The sequence below is a fragment of the Alligator sinensis genome, unplaced genomic scaffold, assembly GCF_000455745.1.
Source record: "Alligator sinensis unplaced genomic scaffold, ASM45574v1 scaffold735_1, whole genome shotgun sequence".
In the NCBI taxonomy this organism is placed as follows: Eukaryota; Metazoa; Chordata; order Crocodylia; family Alligatoridae; genus Alligator; species Alligator sinensis.
In genome coordinates this window covers 145489-162063 of record NW_005842639.1, presented here as the reverse complement: position 1 = coordinate 162063, position 16575 = coordinate 145489, and the positions used below count along the sequence as shown (strand labels likewise).

At 58.2% G+C, this 16575-nt stretch overlaps 3 protein-coding genes across 11 annotated transcripts in view; 2 read left to right on the top strand and 1 right to left on the bottom strand.

Annotated features, from left to right (window-relative positions):
* Positions 1–1539, bottom strand: part of RNF115 (ring finger protein 115) — a 32099-nt gene extending 30560 nt beyond the window's left edge. For 3 of the 4 annotated variants that reach the window (XM_025215277.1, XM_025215278.1, XM_006033491.3), the window contains exon 1: positions 1318–1539. In XM_025215277.1, coding sequence (XP_025071062.1) covers positions 1318–1410 — 93 coding nt within the window. In that variant the 5' untranslated portion in view covers positions 1411–1539. The remainder of the gene's footprint in view (positions 1–1317) is intronic. The other variant, XM_025215279.1, reaches the window with a different exon arrangement.
* A 105-nt stretch (positions 1540–1644) lies between these two features.
* Positions 1645–10108, top strand: POLR3C (RNA polymerase III subunit C). Of its 3 annotated transcripts, none has more exons than XM_025215273.1 (15): positions 1645–1891; positions 2058–2351; positions 3045–3204; positions 4313–4498; positions 4625–4713; positions 5004–5108; positions 5777–5869; positions 6186–6266; positions 6992–7043; positions 7148–7208; positions 7690–7840; positions 8381–8482; positions 9268–9317; positions 9577–9726; positions 9874–10108. In XM_025215273.1, exons 2-15 carry the CDS (start codon positions 2205–2207, stop codon positions 9965–9967), a joined length of 1521 nt encoding a protein of 506 aa, XP_025071058.1. In that variant the 5' UTR covers positions 1645–1891; positions 2058–2204; the 3' UTR covers positions 9968–10108. The 3 variants fall into 3 exon arrangements, with proteins under 3 accessions (XP_025071058.1, XP_006033551.1, XP_025071057.1); XM_006033489.3 differs by having other exon boundaries at positions 3045–3300; XM_025215272.1 differs by having other exon boundaries at positions 2024–2351; positions 3045–3300.
* Positions 10109–10307: 199 nt separating this feature from the next.
* On the top strand, positions 10308–14297 carry NUDT17 (nudix hydrolase 17). Of its 4 annotated transcripts, none has more exons than XM_006033490.3 (8): positions 10308–10517; positions 10945–11067; positions 11528–11711; positions 12172–12197; positions 12448–12540; positions 12724–12822; positions 12986–13122; positions 13475–14297. In XM_006033490.3, the coding sequence occupies exons 1-8, from the start codon at positions 10443–10445 to the stop codon at positions 13626–13628; spliced, it is 891 nt and encodes a 296-aa protein (XP_006033552.1). In that variant the 5' UTR covers positions 10308–10442; the 3' UTR covers positions 13629–14297. The 4 variants fall into 4 exon arrangements, with proteins under 4 accessions (XP_006033552.1, XP_025071061.1, XP_025071060.1 ...); XM_025215276.1 differs by having other exon boundaries at positions 12391–12540; XM_025215275.1 differs by having other exon boundaries at positions 12448–12822.
* Positions 14298–16575: the final 2278 nt, after the last annotated feature.

Below are 16575 nucleotides of genomic sequence, written 5' to 3'. Positions count from 1 at the left end.
CGTGGAGGGCCTATCCAAGTTGGCAACAGAGGCAAAACGAGGGGGAATTCAGGAGCAGGGAGCGAAGAGACCGTGCCAGAAGGCTGTGCTCTTAGCAGCAGGGACAGCGGGCTGGGATGTTGAGATATAGCACCTTGGGCTTCTCCTGGACAAGGACGAGCCATGCCGGGGCTGCAGGAACACCGATACCTGAGCATACATCAGGCAGGGGCAGGGCAGTCATGTCATGCCGGACTGCTACACTGTGTGAAATCAGGCACCTTGCCACCTCCATCCCTGGCAAGGAGAGGACCAGCAGCAGCACAGGACCTGCTCTGCTCCTCCATGGGCCAGGGGGACGCCCTGGATCTGTCCAGCTCATGCCACCCCCTACCCTCAACTTCCTCAGAGCCAGAGAGCACGGCAGGACCTCAAGATCCAGGGGGCTGTGATCTTGCCCCAGCTGCCGAGGATCTCCTGGCCATGCTCCCGCTCAGCAATGAGGCAAGGGGTCTCTCGCTTTCAGACCTGGGGAAACTGAGGCATGAAGGGGAGGGGACCATCCCCACAGGACACAGAAGAAGCGGCACCTGATCTGGCTCAGGCTCCTTCGGCTGCCCCCCCCACACCCGACGACACCTCGGGTGACAGGACAAGCAAAACAAGGATGCCCGGAGACGCTCGACCGCAAACAAACCTGCCTGCTACCTTGGGCATGTGGCAGAGCGGAGCCTGCAGCCCCCCCACCCGGCACTGGGGGCGATGTCAAGGAGGCGGCCGGGGCTGGGGCCCTGCCAGGCAACCCCCTCGCTCCCCGGGGCAGGGAGACTCCGCTCCCCCCACCCCTGCCAGGTCTCCCCCCAACCGGCCAGGCCCCTCTGAGGAGTGGGGCTTTCCCCCACTGTCAAGGGGGCTGGGGGGGGGGGGGGCTGAGCCCCTGTACTGCCCCTCCTCCCCCCAAGGGGGAATTTCCCCTCCAGGAGGTGCTTGTGGGGGTTAGACCCCCCTCAGGAGCAATGCTGGGGTTCACCCCCACACTGGGGAGGGTAGCTGGGGTCACCTTCCCACCCACTGGGGGAAGGGATCAGCTCCCTAGCCCCAAATCGAGGGGGGGGCAAGTGGGGTGAAGCCCCAACTCGGGAGGAAGGACAACAGCCCCTCCCCCACTGGGGGCTTCTGTATTTGCCCCTCCCCCAATGAGGGGGCTCCGGCTCGTCCCCTGAGGGGGTCGCCCCTCCCCCCGGAGGGGGACGCTGAGGTTTGACCCTCCCCCCGCCCCTTACAGCGGGGGGGGGCGGGGTGCAGCCCCCCCAACCCGGAAGCCTGCGTCCCTCTTACCGGCAGCTTGGGGTTGACCTCCCCCTTGCAGCTGTGGCAGAAGAAGCGATGCTGGGACACGGCGGCCGCCGCCGCTGCCGAGGCCTCCGCCATCTTCTCTCCCCCTCCCCCGGCTCCCTGCCTGCCGTCAGTCCTCCGGGAGGAGCAGCGAGACTACGGACGGCCCGGATAGAACGGCGGCGGGGCCGCTCTAGCCCGCAGCTAGGCTTACGCCTCACTCTCTTCTGCTCCGCTGCGGGAAAACTGAGCCTTCCGCTTGAGCAGCGAGGCGGGAGGGTAGAGCGGCTCCTCGCTACTTCCGCGTTCCAGTCCTCCCAGCAGCCACAGAGACGAGGGGAAAGCCAGAGCGCCACCCGAGAGCCCTCAATGCGCTGGGCGACGTTAGACGCAACGGGAGCGGGAGAGAGCGCCCCCTGGGGTCCTCCAGCGCCACCAACGAGAGGTAGCTAGAGCGGCCACACCAAAGAAGCGAACGGAAGTGATCCTTGTTGAGCTGGAAGCTGAAAGCCACGGGGTTGCTATGGTTGCTGTCAGGGCCTAAAAAAAATCGACCCTCTCCCCTCCCCTCCACCAGGTGAGACGCAACCCAGGCGTCGGGACACCCCCCCCCCTCCCCCTTGGGCCTCATCTCCTCGTCTCCAGCCTCAGTTTCCTCTGTGGGAGTGGGAGGGGGGCTGGGGGGAGGGGCTGTTTGATACAGCTGCAGATGTGAACCCATCAAATCCATTTCTGGCACAAAGCGTGAGCCGCTTCGAGTCCGGACTCGACATCGCAGGAGAAACCTGCATCTCCGCGTCCGCCCAGCAGCGCCGACCCGTCGCATCCCTCGTGACGAAACCGCGGACGTTCGGACCCGACTCGACGCAGGTGTGCGGTTTGCCAGCGGGATGACACAGGCGGAAATTAAGCTCTGTTCTCTCCTGCTGCAAGAACATTTTGGAGAGATCGTGGAGAAGATAGGCACGTACCTCGTGCGGACCGGCGGGCAGCCTCTGCGAGTGATCGTCAGCGACACCGGCACCTCCCTGGACCAGGTACGTCCCGGGCTGCGCCAGCCGGCGAGTCGGCGTCCGCGCGCTCGGGGGAGCCGGCCGTGCTCGGGCGATCTCCGTACAGCTCGTCAGTTCCCGTCTCTGGAAGGTTTCCCCGCTTCTAAAATCTACGTGCGAGACACAAATTGGCGTAAAGGAGGTGCTGACTTGAAAGCAAATTTTTTTTTTTAATCGGGATAGATGGTTTCATCAGGCTCCTGCTGCGGTCCAGGGGTGTCTTTGCCATCGGTGTTAACGAGCGGATCCCAGACGTTACCTCCCTGCCGCCGGGCGAGGGGGGGGGTGCCGTTGAGATCTAGCTGGGAAAGGAAGGAGCGAAGCTGGAGCAGGGGATGGAGATTAAGGGTGTGAAAGACCGAGCTGTTTAACAGTTAACGGTGAATCAGAACGCAGCGCCCTGCCCCGGACCTCACACGTTGCCTCAGCTCTGGTAGCCTGAGATGCCCTGGGAATTCGCAGCATCGGGTGAATTCACTTCCATGGTGAAAGCTTAATAGCTTTATCCCAAGCTGATAAGAGCTCATGAACACAGGACAGATACTGCATCGTTCGAGTTGCCAGCCAGCCCCCCCCAACCCTAACCCCTCCCCCCCTCACACACCCCTCCTCTTCTTAGTCCATTGATGGTGCTGTGCGTTCCCAAGTCCGTGACTTGTCCCTCTCCGGCTCCCACAGGTGAAGAAAGCCTTGTGCGTCCTCATCCAGCACAACCTGGGCACCTACCAGATACAGAAGCGTGGCTTTGTGGAGTACAGCGTCCAGTGCAGCCGGGTGCTGTGCATTCTGCGCTACCCGCGCTACATCTACACAGCCAAGACCCTGTACGGCGACACGGGTGAGCTCATTGTGGAGGAGCTGCTTCTCAATGGCAAGATGCCCATGAGCGCCGTGGTCACGAAGGTGGCTGACAGGCTGACAGAGACCATGGAGGGTGAGTGATGGGGGTGTTGGCATGGCTGAGAGACGGGATGGGGCGGGGCACCTCATCTGGCTGGTGCTCCCTGGATATATCTCGCCACTGGTGGGACTGGATCAAGCTCAGGGGAATAAAAGGATTCAGCACCAGGGTGGGGGGTGTTGAATCCAGACCATAGAGAAGTGATGGATGGACACCTGCTGGGTGGCATCAGTGGGTTTTGTGTCTTGGAAGGGCTGTGTAGAAAACCAGTGCACCAGTGATCCCCCAGGAGAGAGCTTGGGCTGCCAGCTCCAGGGATGGGGGAGCAGCAAAAGATAAACAGCAAGTCAGTGCTCATGCCAGGGACAGAGCTGGTTTGCAGGCATGTGCTCCCACCAGACATGATGGTATAACAGGTGCCAATGTGAACTTGTCCCTGTGTCAGGAAACCAGGTTCAAGGCTGCTGAGTTGGCTTCTTCTCTGCCGCAGACTTGCTGGAGGACTTGATCAAGTCAAAAAGGACTTGATCAAGATCTTCTCCAGGTCTCAGTTTGCCCATATGAGTTCTGAGGGGAAGGAGGAGCATTTCCTGCCTAGCTTGTGTCTTAAAGATGAGTTTCTCAGCTGTGGGCTGAGATGGGAAATCCACTATGGTTGTGCTTGGATTTTCCCTCACCTCTGCGCCAGTTTCTCTGATAGATACATGTCCAAGTAGCTGGCCTCATCAGTGTCTAATCTGCCAGGAGTGGGGTATCTGAGCTGGAGGAGACTAAACACTTCTAAACATGACCTTGAAACTTCAGGTGCCCAGTGTATGACACAAGCCTGTTCAGCATCCCTGAAAAATCAGGTCACCTCAAGTAACCCCCTAAAAAACCAGAGGCTTACAAAACCACCATCCGCCTCTGAAAACCCAGCCCATGGCCTCTGAGGCTGGTAGGAGCAAGGGCAGGGCATGGGGTTGTAACTCAGCTGGCACAGTGCTAGCAGCTGGGCAGTCAGGATCACGAACATTCACCTTCTCCTTGGGATCCTCTTGTCCAGATGGGAAAACCATGGACTACACTGAAGTCTCCAGCACCTTTGTCCGCCTGGCAGACACCCACTTTGTCCAGAGATGCCCAGGGGTCCCCGATGCTTCTGGGCCATCAGATTCGGCAGCACCTCCTGCGCCCACGCTGGTCATTGACGAGAAGGACATGTACAGCGTCCCCAGGCTGAACCTCATAGGTGAGGAATGGGCTGAGCCACCCTGATCGGGGTCATGGTGGGAGCAGGAGGCATGATGAGAGTTTGGACATGAATCCACGTTCAGCGTGATGGAGTCAGAGGGGAACCTCTGTCTTTGGCCTACAGGGAAGGGGAAGAGGAGGCGATCGTGTGACGATGATGATAACGGTGAACACAAGGCGAAGAAACAGAAGCAGGATCTCGAGAGCCAAGAGGTAACTGCTAATCCCCTGGGACTGAAGAGCCTTTTATTCACAGTTTGACCTCCTAGCCAGTGACCACCTTGGGGAAGACCTGGGAACATCCAGCCTTGCCTGCTGGCAGCATGTCAGCCTCTTGTGTTGAGGCTGTTGCCTGTGGACCTGTTTGGCACTACCTGGCACCCAGAAGCTCACCTCCCTGCCTCTGCTAAGGCACTCAGCACCCATCAGCACCAGCCCCCCAGAGACCTAAGCCCAACCCACTGAGCAGTGTCCCCCCCCACCCCACTTCCTTCTCCCCTTAGCCCCCACCCGATGACGGCATCTACTGGCAAGTCAACCGTGACCGGTTCCACCAGCACTTCCGAGACCAAGCAATCGTCAGCGCCGTGGCCAACCGCATGGACCAGGTAGGGGGAAGCAACAGGCTCCTTCCCCAGCAGGCTTATCGCCTCGGTGGGGGGGGGTGCGGCACAGTGCGGCGGCGGCAGCAGCAGCGTGTGGTGTGTCTCTTACCACCTTTTGGTAGTTAGGCTTCAGAGACATCAGCTGTCATGCTTCAGGGCCTCAGCTGATCACTGCGAGGGTCAGGAAGGAATTTCACCTGCTTCAACATCAGGCCTTGGCTGTGGCTGCAGATAGAAACATGAAGGGCCCTGATCCAGTTCATAAGTAGCAGGAATTTGGTGGGGAGCTTCTCAAATACTGCAGTCCTGCTCTCCCTGAGCCCATCTGCTCTTATCACCTGCCTTTCACTTCTACACTCAACTGATTTCACTGGCTGGGTGGGATGAAGGTGTCTTGAGACTTGGCCAGGCAGCAGGAGGCTCAAGCATGCAAACCTTTGCTAGGGCACAATTCCCTCAGTTACGACTCAAGATCAGAAGCCCCATGGAGATACAGCTGGAAGAGAGCAGGCCAATGCTGGAAGTGTGGTCCCGTGCCAGGAAAGGTCGGGGGGAGCTGGGGGGCAAGAGGCAACTGGATTTGGAGCCTTGTGGCTCTGGGGGAGGAAAGTAGTTGCTGCATTTCCCTTTGTGCAGTCCGATCAATAGTAAAGCCCATCACCCTCCCACAGACCAGCAGCGAAATAGTGCGGACGATGCTAAGGATGAGCGAAGTCACCACATCCTCCAACGCAGCCTATACGCAGCCGCTGTCTTCCAACGAGGTGAGTGTCTGGCATAGTCCTTGGGATGCAGACACATACATCTGGGGCCCCTGTCTTCCCAGTTGCCTCGCACCATGGACCTTTGCCTAGCTGTTAAGAAAGAAGTGTTGGGGTCAGGACTCCTGGGTCTGCTACCAGCTCACTGCCCTGGGTCACACAGCCTTTCCTTCAGTAAAATGGGGACAGAGGTTGCTGGGAACAGTGTCCCAAGCTCAGGGCACTAACATTTGATCTGGGAGCCCAGTGAGACACCGCTAACTCCTAATATCCTGAAGGCTAATGGTGCAGGTGTTCTGGGCGCTCTCTTGTTCTGCAGATCTTCAGATCGCTTCCAGCGGGATACAACATTGGGAAGCAGGTTTTGGATCAGTATCTCACGCTGCTGGCAGATGACCCGGTAAGGAACGCGCTGCCATTATTATTTCATGGAATCACAGAAAAACAGGGCTGGCAGGCACCTCTGGAGCTTGTCTGAGTCCAACCCCTGCCTGAGGCAGAGTCATGCCTATCCAGATCATCCTCTACCAATCCATTATTCAATCTACTTGTAAAACTACACAGTTAACTGTGACACAGACAAGGACACCACCTGAACCTGCTGCAGGTAAAGCAGGGGGACCACAGTAGCCAATGTCCTGCTGCTGTAAAGGTTGTTAAAGTATGCTTGAGAGATCCAAGGCAGAGGGTCACGTCCCCCACTACAGAGGAAGGCAAAACCCCCACAGTCCACATCAGTCTGACCATGGGGGAAAGTTCCTTCCTGACCCCAAATATGGGTTTTTTACATTAGTTTTTGGACACAAATCCTGCCTTCAGCCCCATCAGGCCACCCTGTCCACAGGAGAGGGCATTATTGAAGTCAACTGGACTAATTGGCACAGTGAAGTTACTTGCCTGCTTCAGTGCGTGGGATCCCACCCTGGTTTCTGCACCTCACTCAGTGAGAACAGTGCAATGAATAGAAGAACCACGCACTGAACAGAAGAATTCTCTAATGCACGGGACTGGCAATTTTGTTTTTAATAAAACCTTCGTCCTGCCCCAAGTGACTTTTTCTTTCAGTTGAAATTCTAACGAGCTTTTTAGACGTTTAATCTTTTTTTCTCCTGTCTTCTTTTGTAGCTGGAGTTTATTGGGAAATCCGGTGACAGCGGCGGGGGCATGTATGTCGTCAGTATCCTTTATCCATCCAGTTGGCTATCAAAGGTTGGTGATCTGGGGGCTTGGTATGGTGTGGTCCCCAGTGATATGTGTTCTTCCTTGACATACTCCATGCAGATCTTCACAAGGCCCTGGCGAGTCTGGCAACCGCCACATTGGAATCCATAGTTCAGGAGAGGTAACGGGATGGTTTGGACATACCTTGCTAATTCCCTTAGCCTGCCATTGAGGCATGGATATACTTGTATCTCCTCTGGTCTCCATCCTTGGTTTGAATGGCCATTGTTAACCTGAATCAAGCTCCGAATGAAGTCGTCAGAGACTGAAATCATTCGCTCCTCCTTATGTATTCAGGAGTACCATTCAGGAAGTCCAGAAGGCAGCATTAGCTGTGATGAGATGCTCAGTCTCTGCCTCTACTGGTTGTCTGGCTACATTCTTCATGAACTGGGGACCTGAATCCTGCTAGCTGAAAACATAGCGGTTCCTTGTTCACCAGAGACCTAGGACTCTTAATGGCCCCAGTCTGATCTGCTGGTAGTTCTGTCTCCCAGATGCACAAGGGCCCTTTTTCTGCTCTGCAGCTTTTGTCTAGGAACCTTTTTACCTCCTCTAGGCTCCTCACTCATATGTCTGCTCAGGTGTCTGTTCCATTACAGATTTGGTTCGCGCTGTGCCAGGATCTTCCGGCTTCTGCTGCGGAAGAAGCATCTGGAGCAGAAGCAGGTGGAAGACTTTGCCATGATCCCAGCCAAGGAGGCCAAGGACATGCTGTACAAGATGTTGTCAGAGAACTTTGTGTCCTTGCAGGTGACTGGACTGGAAGTCAGGAGGGCTGGTTCCGTCCTGATCCATGCTGTGGGAGGGTGCGCTGGCAGCTGGAGTAGGATTCACAGACTCCACCCTTCCGTCTCAAGATCCGTAGTAGAATGACCAGTTTAGAGATTGGGATCCATAGTCTGTCTTCCTCAGTTTCTCCATGCCTGTGAAATGGATCCAGTGGGTCCCCTGCCTCCCAGGCACCTTCTGGAGAACACGAGGAGATCTCGGGATGGCTCCTTTCCCAGCCACCAGGCCCAGCCCTGCTTTTTCTCCCGAACCCAACACCCCTTGCTGCCACCCCAAGGCAGGTGGCTCGCACGCCCTGACTCCTAGAGCTGGCAAAACTGAGCTGCAAGGTGTGGGGAGCGATTGCTTGAGGGCTTGCAGTGAGGGACTGGGGTAAGGGTGAGGGGATCCAGACCTCCAGCCACTGTGCAAACAGCTGGGACCATTGAACCAGCCTAGGGGGCACAGACAACCCCCCTCCAAGGGGACTTGCTGTCAGCAACTGCTGTTCCCTTCTGATAGGAAATCCCCAAGACTCCAGATCATGCTCCTTCCCGCACCTTCTACCTCTACACAGTGAATGTCCTGGCCTCCACCCGGATGCTGCTGCACCGCTGCTACAAGGTACTGTGGGCTCTTACCCACTCCCTGCTTGAGGTTACCTGCTGTACTGCAGAAGCGTCTGCGTCCCTCATGTCCCTTTGTCTCCCACAGCAGTTGGGATCCTAATAGCTTCATCCTGCTCCGATTTAGTGATTGACGGGGGACTAGAACAGCAAAGGCTCATATTTGAGGAGCAGACTAATGCCCTTAGATACAAGCACCAGGAGCTCTCCAGCGGCGCCAAGTGGCTCAGACACAGCTGGGTTCCTACCTGGCCTCAAAGGCAGCCCCATGCACCCTGCTCTTGGGAGGGAGCTGCTGTACTGCAGAAGCGTCTGCGTCCCTCATGTCCCTTTGTCTCCCACAGCAGTTGGGATCCTAATAGCTTCATCCTGCTCCGATTTAGTGATTGACGGGGGACTAGAACAGCAAAGGCTCATATTTGAGGAGCAGACTAATGCCCTTAGATACAAGCACCAGGAGCTCTCCAGCGGCGCCAAGTGGCTCAGACACAGCTGGGTTCCTACCTGGCCTCAAAGGCAGCCCCATGCACCCTGCTCTTGGGAGGGAGCTCTCATGGCTGCTGTGCTGCTCTGTGCGGGGCAGACAAGCCAGGCCCCTCCTGCTCCTCTTCCTGCCCACACCCTGGCTTCAAGGGGCCCAAGCTCTCCCATCTTTGTCAAGCGTGAGCAGACCACACCATCCTTCATGTGTTACCCCAGCTCAAAGCTGGCAGTGCCTAGCTGGGTGACAGGCCCTACCTCTCGTGTCCCCTCCCAACCCTGCTTTCCCTTTCTTTTGCCCAGAGTGTGGCCAACCTGATCGAGAGGCGCCAGTACGAGACCAGAGAGAACAAGTGAGTGCCTGGAGCTCCAGGGCTGGGGGCACAGGGCTCCTGCTGCAACCCCTGGGAAGCTTAAGCAAGACCAATGACCACAGCATAGCCCCTGCCTGTGGGGTGATAGGATGAGGGAAGCCAGGGCTAACAGGCTGAAAAGGGGGTTGGGTATTATGACGGGAGAAGAGAGGGAGCCTTGGGGGTCTAAGTGCAACATCTGTCTGCTCCACACATCTGGCTGTCACTCAGTGCTCACCGCCTTCGCTGCTCCCCCCAGGCGCCTGCTGGAGAAGTCCCAGCGGGTGGAGGCTATCCTGGCCTCCATGCAGGCCACAGGCGCTGAGGAGGTGCAGCTGCAGGAGATCGAGGAGATGATCACAGCCCCCGAGCGGCAGCAGCTGGAGAGCCTGAAACACACAGTCAACAAGTGAGCACTGGGGTGGGGGGTCCCAAGGCTTCTGACTGACCAGGAGCAGAGCAGGGGGCAGTCAGGACTCCTGGGTCCATTTCAGGGCTGCCAGCCCCTCTGTGCCCCTCATCCTGGAGTCACAACCTCCTCCTCTTCCCCTCCCAGGATTGACGCCAGCGAGAACCAAGTAGACGAGACCATCTTCCTGCTGGCATCCTATGTGGACAGCACCGTGGTTGCGGCTGCGAAGAAGCCTTGAGCCAACTGCTGCCCTCCTGCCCCAGCCTCAGCTCCCCCAGCCTCCCATCAGGCTGGCAGGCTTTTATGGCTCCATTTTGCTTGGCCTGGTGTTTGTTCTATGGACAATAAAACCCCTGCCCCCTGCATCGCCCAGGTGGTTATGGGGGCGCCGCAGCCGTGGGCCGGGGTGGGAGGGGAGGTGAAATGGGCCTGGCTGGGATGTACCTCCTGCAGTCCCTTCCAACTCTATGAACCCCCCTGCCTGGTGCTAGCAGGACCCGGGCAGCGCAGGCTCCAGCACCTGTCCCAGGGCAGACTGAGGCTGGGCCTGGGCCTGGGCCTGGCCCAAGGGATCTCATCTGCCAGCCTTGGGCAGGGTGGGGGGGGGTTGACTGCAGTCGGGCCCGGCTGCCAGCAGGGGCACTGCTCTGTGCTGCGCTCTGCCAGCTCCGCCCAAGGCCTCCCAGGCCTGGCCCCCACCTCCCGGTCCAGGCATGGAGGGCGCTGCGCGGGTCCTGGTGCATCTGTCCCGGGGTGGTGCCCGGCCCCAACGGGCCGCCTTCCTACAGGTGGGGGGCAAAGGGCTGCAGGGGGGGCGTGTGTACGCATGCATGGAGGAAACGTGTGTGCGCGCGTGCATGGGGGGGGCTGTGTGCATGGGGGGTGTACACGTAGATGTGCAAATGTTGGGGTTGTATGTGAGCACATGTATGTATGCATGATGTAGGGGAGCCCATGTGCACACACGTGTACATGTATGTGTGCACGTGTGGGACCTGTGGGTATGTTTACATGGGAGGGGGTGGGGGTGAGGGAAGGAGGAAAAGCAGGGGGGAAGGCCCCCTGCTGCAATGGTTCGCCCACCTGGCTCTGCCCACCCTGTGCCCCCACCTGGCCACCCTCGCGGGACCCTGTGGCACCAGGCTCCACCACCCGGCTCTGGGCAGGGAAGGCAGAGCCTTGCCCCGTGCCCTCATGTTGCCCTTCACCCTGCAGAGCGTCACTGGGCACTTTTGTGCCCCGCACGAAGACACGGCCCTGGTCAGTGCCGGGCTGGACTGCGGCCGCCTCGTCCTCGCTGACCACAGCTTCCCGGGCTCCACCAGCGTCCTCCTGCAGGTCAGTGCAGGCCAAGACTGGCATGGGGCTGGGAACTAGGATGCCTGGCTTCTCCCCAACACCCTACAAGGAGCCAGAGCCTGGCTGCCAGGATGCCAGGGTTGCATTTCCCGCTCAGCCTCAGCTTCCACACTGGCGTGATGACCTGTTCCCCCACCGCCTCCAAGAGGGGCTGGGAGCTTGGCCTTGCCACAGCCCTCGGACATCCCCAGGCACAAGGCGCTGCACATCCATGCCGAGGTCCCCCAACGGCCCTGGAGGGCAGAAAGGCTCCAAGCTGGGGGTAACCAAGGGCAGCCCCTACGCCAAGCCCTCCTAGCCACCATCAACCTCCACCCCAGAGGCAGCTGCATTCTGAGCTGCCAGAAGGGCAGGAAGTCCAGGGGTGGGGATGGGAATGAGGGGCACCGTGGGCCCAATCCCAGGCCCTGACCACGCACCTTGGCTGTTGCCCCGGCAGCGCCCACCCTTCTGCCCCATGAAGCTCCTGGCCGAGCCACAGACGGCCACGCTGCCCGCTGAGCTGCGGGGCCGTGGTGTGGATGTGGGGGTAGCCGTGCTGCTGCAGACTAGCGACAGGCGGGTCCTGCTGACACGGAGGGCGCCTGGCCTCAGCATCTTCCCCAACATCTGGGTCCCGCCAGGTGAGAGAAGGTGGGGGAGGCACACGATCTCAGGGGAAGATGGGGAGTCTTGGAGGATAGAAGCAGGATGGAGCAGTTCAGCCTTTGTTAGCTTAATGGAATGATGCTTAATTACTGCACATTAATGAGCAGGGCCTAGTTAAGCTCCCAGAAAGGAACCTGGGTAGGCAGCAGCCAAGAGGTCAGACTTCTGGTTTCTGCCCCAAGTGGGGGCAAGGGACCAGCCCGTAGCAGCCGCACAGCAAGTCTCCTGGGTTCTGCCCTTGGCTCCGCCACTGACCTTACCCATTGGACATGTCACGTCTTGGGGGGTCTCCATTGGCCCCTTTCCTCCCTAGGGGCCATGTCCATTTTGCCAAGATAAACCTGAACCAGCAGCTTGACGCAGCTCCAGGGCACTGGACCAAGCTGTCTGTGCACACTGCTCTCCCATTCACCTGACATCTCCCTCTCCTCACAGGTGGGCACGTGGAGCCAGACGAACAGGTGAGGGGGGACACTGGGGAGGTGAACAGGAGGGGTCTCAACCCATCCCAAGCCTGATGCTGCCACATGTGTACTTGGCCATGGAGAAGTCCCTGCCCTGCCTCGGTTTCCCCCCCTGCGCCAGCGTATCCTGCAGGGTGGCTCCATTCTGTGCCTGGGGGTCCAAGGTGCCATAGGGACCTCCTGCATCCAGGCTCTGGTGGGACTATCTCAGACCATGATCTTTGCCTGTTTGTGGTCTCGGGTGCAGCTGCTGGAAGTGGGACTACGCGAGCTGCAGGAGGAGACAGGCTTGCGGCTGGAGCCGGGTGCAGTGTCCTGGAGGATGCTGGGCCTGTGGGAGGTAACACTGGAGCAGGGGTGGTGGGTGTCGGGCTCAAAAGGGACCTACAAACCGGGGCTGTCTCAGCCAGCACCAGGCACACCGTGGGGGGCCTGCCTCTCCCTGGCTGAGCCGAGCCGAGCCACAGGCAGCAGCCCTGTGCAGGTCCCGGCTGCCTCCCGCTCCCACACTCCATCCCCGCAGTCCGTGTTCCCGCCTCGGCTGAGCCGGGGGCTGCCTTGCCGCCACCACATCGTAGCCTACTTGCTGCTGCTGGCCAAGGAGACCCATCAGCAGCTGGAGGTGAGTCTGAGCTCCCCCAGGGATCCAACTCCACCACGCACAGCCCGGATCCAATAGTGCTGATCCCTGAGGAAGCCCCAGTGCCTGTGGGGAGGGGAGGGGGCTGGTCTCCCTGCCGCAAAGCTGGCAACTGTCTTAGCCCAGCCCTGTCCACGGCCTGCAGGCAAGGATGCAGCCTGATGAGAGCGAGGTAAGCGCCTATGCCTGGCTGGAGCCCCCAGTCCTGGAGTCCATCGTGGCAGCTGGGGATGTGGCAGAGAGCTTGGGGCAGGTGCCCAGCCACCTCCCAGCTACTGTCAGGTAAGCAGGGGTCTTGCCCATCCCCACTGAGGGGAGGGACAGACTTTGTCTGACCTCCTGCCCAAGATCCAGCCAGCTCTGGGGAGGAGGCAGGTGCCCCTTGTGCAGGATCTCCTGAAGAGGTTGGCCCAGATATGATCCTGTGTAGAGGCAGCAAGAAGCTCAGGGCCAGGCCAGGCCTGAAAGCAACCCCCTTCCAGCCTGCAGGGAGGAGATGCTGGGCAAGAGCCCTGGGGAGAGCAGGGCTGGAGCTGAACTCTGGGCCATGGAGCCTGGAGGCCTTCCTCGAGCCCTGCAGCTGGGCTGGCTTCCAGTGCCTGGGGAAGCCACCCTGCCACTGCCCCTCTTGCAGGGTGACGGAGCTGAGTGGGGGCCAGGCGCAGGCCACGGAGCTGCCAACTGCCACGCTGCTGAACACAGCGCCAGCCCACGGCGAGGATGTGGAGCGGGTCAGCACTGGCACCAAGTTCGCCCTGCAGCTATGGCTGGACACCACAGCTAAGTAGCAAAGCCCTAGGTCCTCGTCCTCCTAGGGCTGAAGTCACGGCCTCAGCAAGGGGTTTGAGAGGAGCATGGGCCCTGCTGGAGCCTGCGGGCTGGGCCACAGCAGGACCACTGCTGACTGCAGGGCAAAGCCCCCGCTGCACCCTAACGTAGAGAATAAAGATGCTGCCTCCTACACCAGTGAGTCTGTGTCCTGGGGCAGCAAGAAGGGGGTCTCCAGCAGACAAGCCGAGGTTTACCGCGGCTCTGACAGGAACGAAAGAACTTTGCCAAAGTCAGGTGATTACCTCGGGGCAGTGACGATGTGACGTAGCCGCCTTCACCTCTGAGCCCCCCTGCACAGGTACCTTGCCTTCAGCAAGGTGTGTAACCAGGAGACAGTGCCCCAAGTCCAAGGCTGGGGGTTCAGAACCTTCTTGCACTCATGGGTGTTTGTGCCTCAGTTTTTCCATCTGTAAAATGGGCAGCACCTGCCCATTCCCTGGCTAGGAGGTGATCAACTTTGCTGAATTCCAAGTGGGATGCACACAAGGACGGGAGGCTTTTTCCCCCCCCACCCCAGAACTTTATTTAAAAGGTAGTTTGCATATACAGGACTCTTCCGAGTAGATAAACAGCTGGATATCAAACGGACAGAATAAATAAGCCACAGAGAGCCGTCTCTTTTCAAACGGTGCATATAGAGAAAATGTTTCCCGCCTGTGAGAGTTTATAAAAAAAACTAAAACAAACCACGAAGGGATTTCGGACAGTAGTATCAAAAGACGCCCCCTTGCCCCCGAAACAGCTTATCATATGTACAAAACTTTAAAACAGCCACTGCAACCCGTAGCCTTCACATGCCCAGGCCTGTATCGACAGACCCCACCTCCAGGTAACACTGAAAGTACCTGTCTGCCCAAGAGAGGAGAGCGGAGCTGCTGTGTTTGCCAAGGGAGCTGGGACGCTCTGTCAGCTGCTTATCTTGGGGCCTGCTGACAGACTCTCAGCTGTTGGCAGTGGAGGACAACACAGAAGAGAGATGGTTAGGGATGGATGTTAAGAGAGAATAGCTGGGGCTGGTCCCCTTCCCACCAGGCCTTGGGACTTAAAAAGAGAAAACAGTTATGTTCCTACTGAAATGTATACGGGGTAGCAGGTCTGGTCCTAGCCCCTCTCCGGATCGGTACTGGGGAGATCAAACGCAGAGGGAGGAAAGGTGCTTTCAGAGCCCCCGCCTCTTCCCAACAGCAGATCCTGGCCCTAGTGCTTCTCCGACCCGAGAACTGCAAACAGAGCAGGTGCGGAGAGCTCCCTCTGGGCTTACCCACGCTTGGGCCTGGTGCTTGGAGATCTTTAGGCAGTAAGAACAGCACTCCGGGAGCTAGCTGGAAGGGCATTCACTCAGCCTTCTCCAGCGAATGGCTCTTGAACGAAGAGCTGGAAGAGCATCACCCGGGCTTCAAAAGAGGCAGAGAGGAGAAGCGACCAGTGTGGTGAAGCCTGCTTGGAGAATGCTGGGCTGAGCTGTTGAGATGGGCAGCTTTTATTGCATTGAAACACTGCTTACGGCCAGGATACATGGAGGTGGGAAGTAGAAAGCCGCACGCTGCCACCTCAGTTCCCACTCAGGCACCAGCCCCTCCTCCCACAGGGAAATGGCCATGCTTTAACACTTGGTGGTGGAACGCTTACTGAACAAAAAGAAAAGGTGCCAACAAGTGCTACATATTAAACCTTTCCAAATGCCCATGCGTCCCTTGTCTTCGAAGAGCTCATGACTCACGTGCCCGTCCAGCTAAACAAAAAGCAGATGGAACCAGCAGTACGTCGGTGAGGGGGGTTTAGCGAGACCCCTGGCTGGGCTGGACGCTCACGGGGCAGCAGTGAGGTTTGCTGGGAAAGGCGACAAACTCAACAGGATACATTTAAATACATAAATAAATTGTGCAATGGGCGATGTGCTGCTCCCCACAGCGGGGGCCACACAACCTTCATCTCATCCTCATGTCAGTACAGAAAACGGGGAAGTCTTTGGAATTGTCTATGTACAAAAGCTGCAACTGAAAATATAGATCTCTTTGTTCTCTGTACAGATCCACGTCAGGAATATTTAAAAGGAGGAAAAGAAATCTACAATTAAAAAAATACATCGTAATTACAGTTGGGGCTAGGCTGGACCCCAGTGCCAGTGCAGGGAAAGGTGGGTGGGAGACAAGCAGCCAGGTCTCCGCTGGCCTGCCGGTAAGAATGTCTTCCACCCCTCACCCCAGCAGCTTCGGGGTTGCTACCAGATACCACATCAAGAGCCGATGGTTCAAACGGCCTCGAGCTTCTCCGGGTGCCTTGGTTCGTACACATCAAGGCAAGCCATAGGGGACGCACAGCTAACATTGGGAATTCAACGGCAAAATGTCCCTCTCCAGTTACTCGTGACGCCAGAGGTTACTCAACCTGAGGCCTGATTCATTTTCCTCCTTGAAAACGTACTGGTTCCCATCTGCCAGCCTGTGCAGACTGGAAGGATCGAGAGATGGATTAGATAGTGGGGACGGGCTGGGGGGGGAAATGGGTTCTTTTCTTGCACCGAATTTAGACCCCAAGGGCATTGCTCTCAGCCAGCCCCACCAGGTCTTTCAAGCTCCGGTGTCTCCCTGCCCCTGCCCGCAGTGGCTAGCACCATATTGGGAACATCCCGAGCTACTAGTGGGGCTGGAAAGGAGGCTCCGCTGCTTTCTGCTTGTCTGGTTCTCTAACCCTGGGGCAGGCCACAAGGAGACTTTTACTGGTGTCTTCCTGACTCTTTAGGCCTCTGCAGTAACCCAGTGCTGGGCCGGAAAGCATGGAGGGGTCACGCAAGCCACAGGACACCCCCACTGCAGCCCCAACCCAATTCCCACTGCAAACATGCTGGAGCTATTGGATGACAGTGGCAGGGATCCGCTTGGAAGGCCCCTGGAGTCCCGAGCC

Bases quoted from the DNA above. Each gene is read 5' to 3' on its own strand.
- POLR3C (XM_006033489.3), top strand. From the start codon at position 2,205: ATGACACAGGCGGAAATTAAGCTCTGTTCTCTCCTGCTGCAAGAACAT. The intron at 5,870-6,185 runs GTGAGTGTCTGG...CTTGTTCTGCAG, and splicing joins AGCCGCTGTCTTCCAACGAG to ATCTTCAGATCGCTTCCAGC. The intron at 7,209-7,689 runs GTAACGGGATGG...GTTCCATTACAG, and splicing joins GAATCCATAGTTCAGGAGAG to ATTTGGTTCGCGCTGTGCCA.
- NUDT17 (XM_025215274.1), top strand. From the start codon at position 10,443: ATGGAGGGCGCTGCGCGGGTCCTGGTGCATCTGTCCCGGGGTGGTGCC. The intron at 11,068-11,527 runs GTCAGTGCAGGC...TTGCCCCGGCAG, and splicing joins CCACCAGCGTCCTCCTGCAG to CGCCCACCCTTCTGCCCCAT. The intron at 12,198-12,390 runs GTGAGGGGGGAC...TCCTGCATCCAG, and splicing joins ACGTGGAGCCAGACGAACAG to GCTCTGGTGGGACTATCTCA.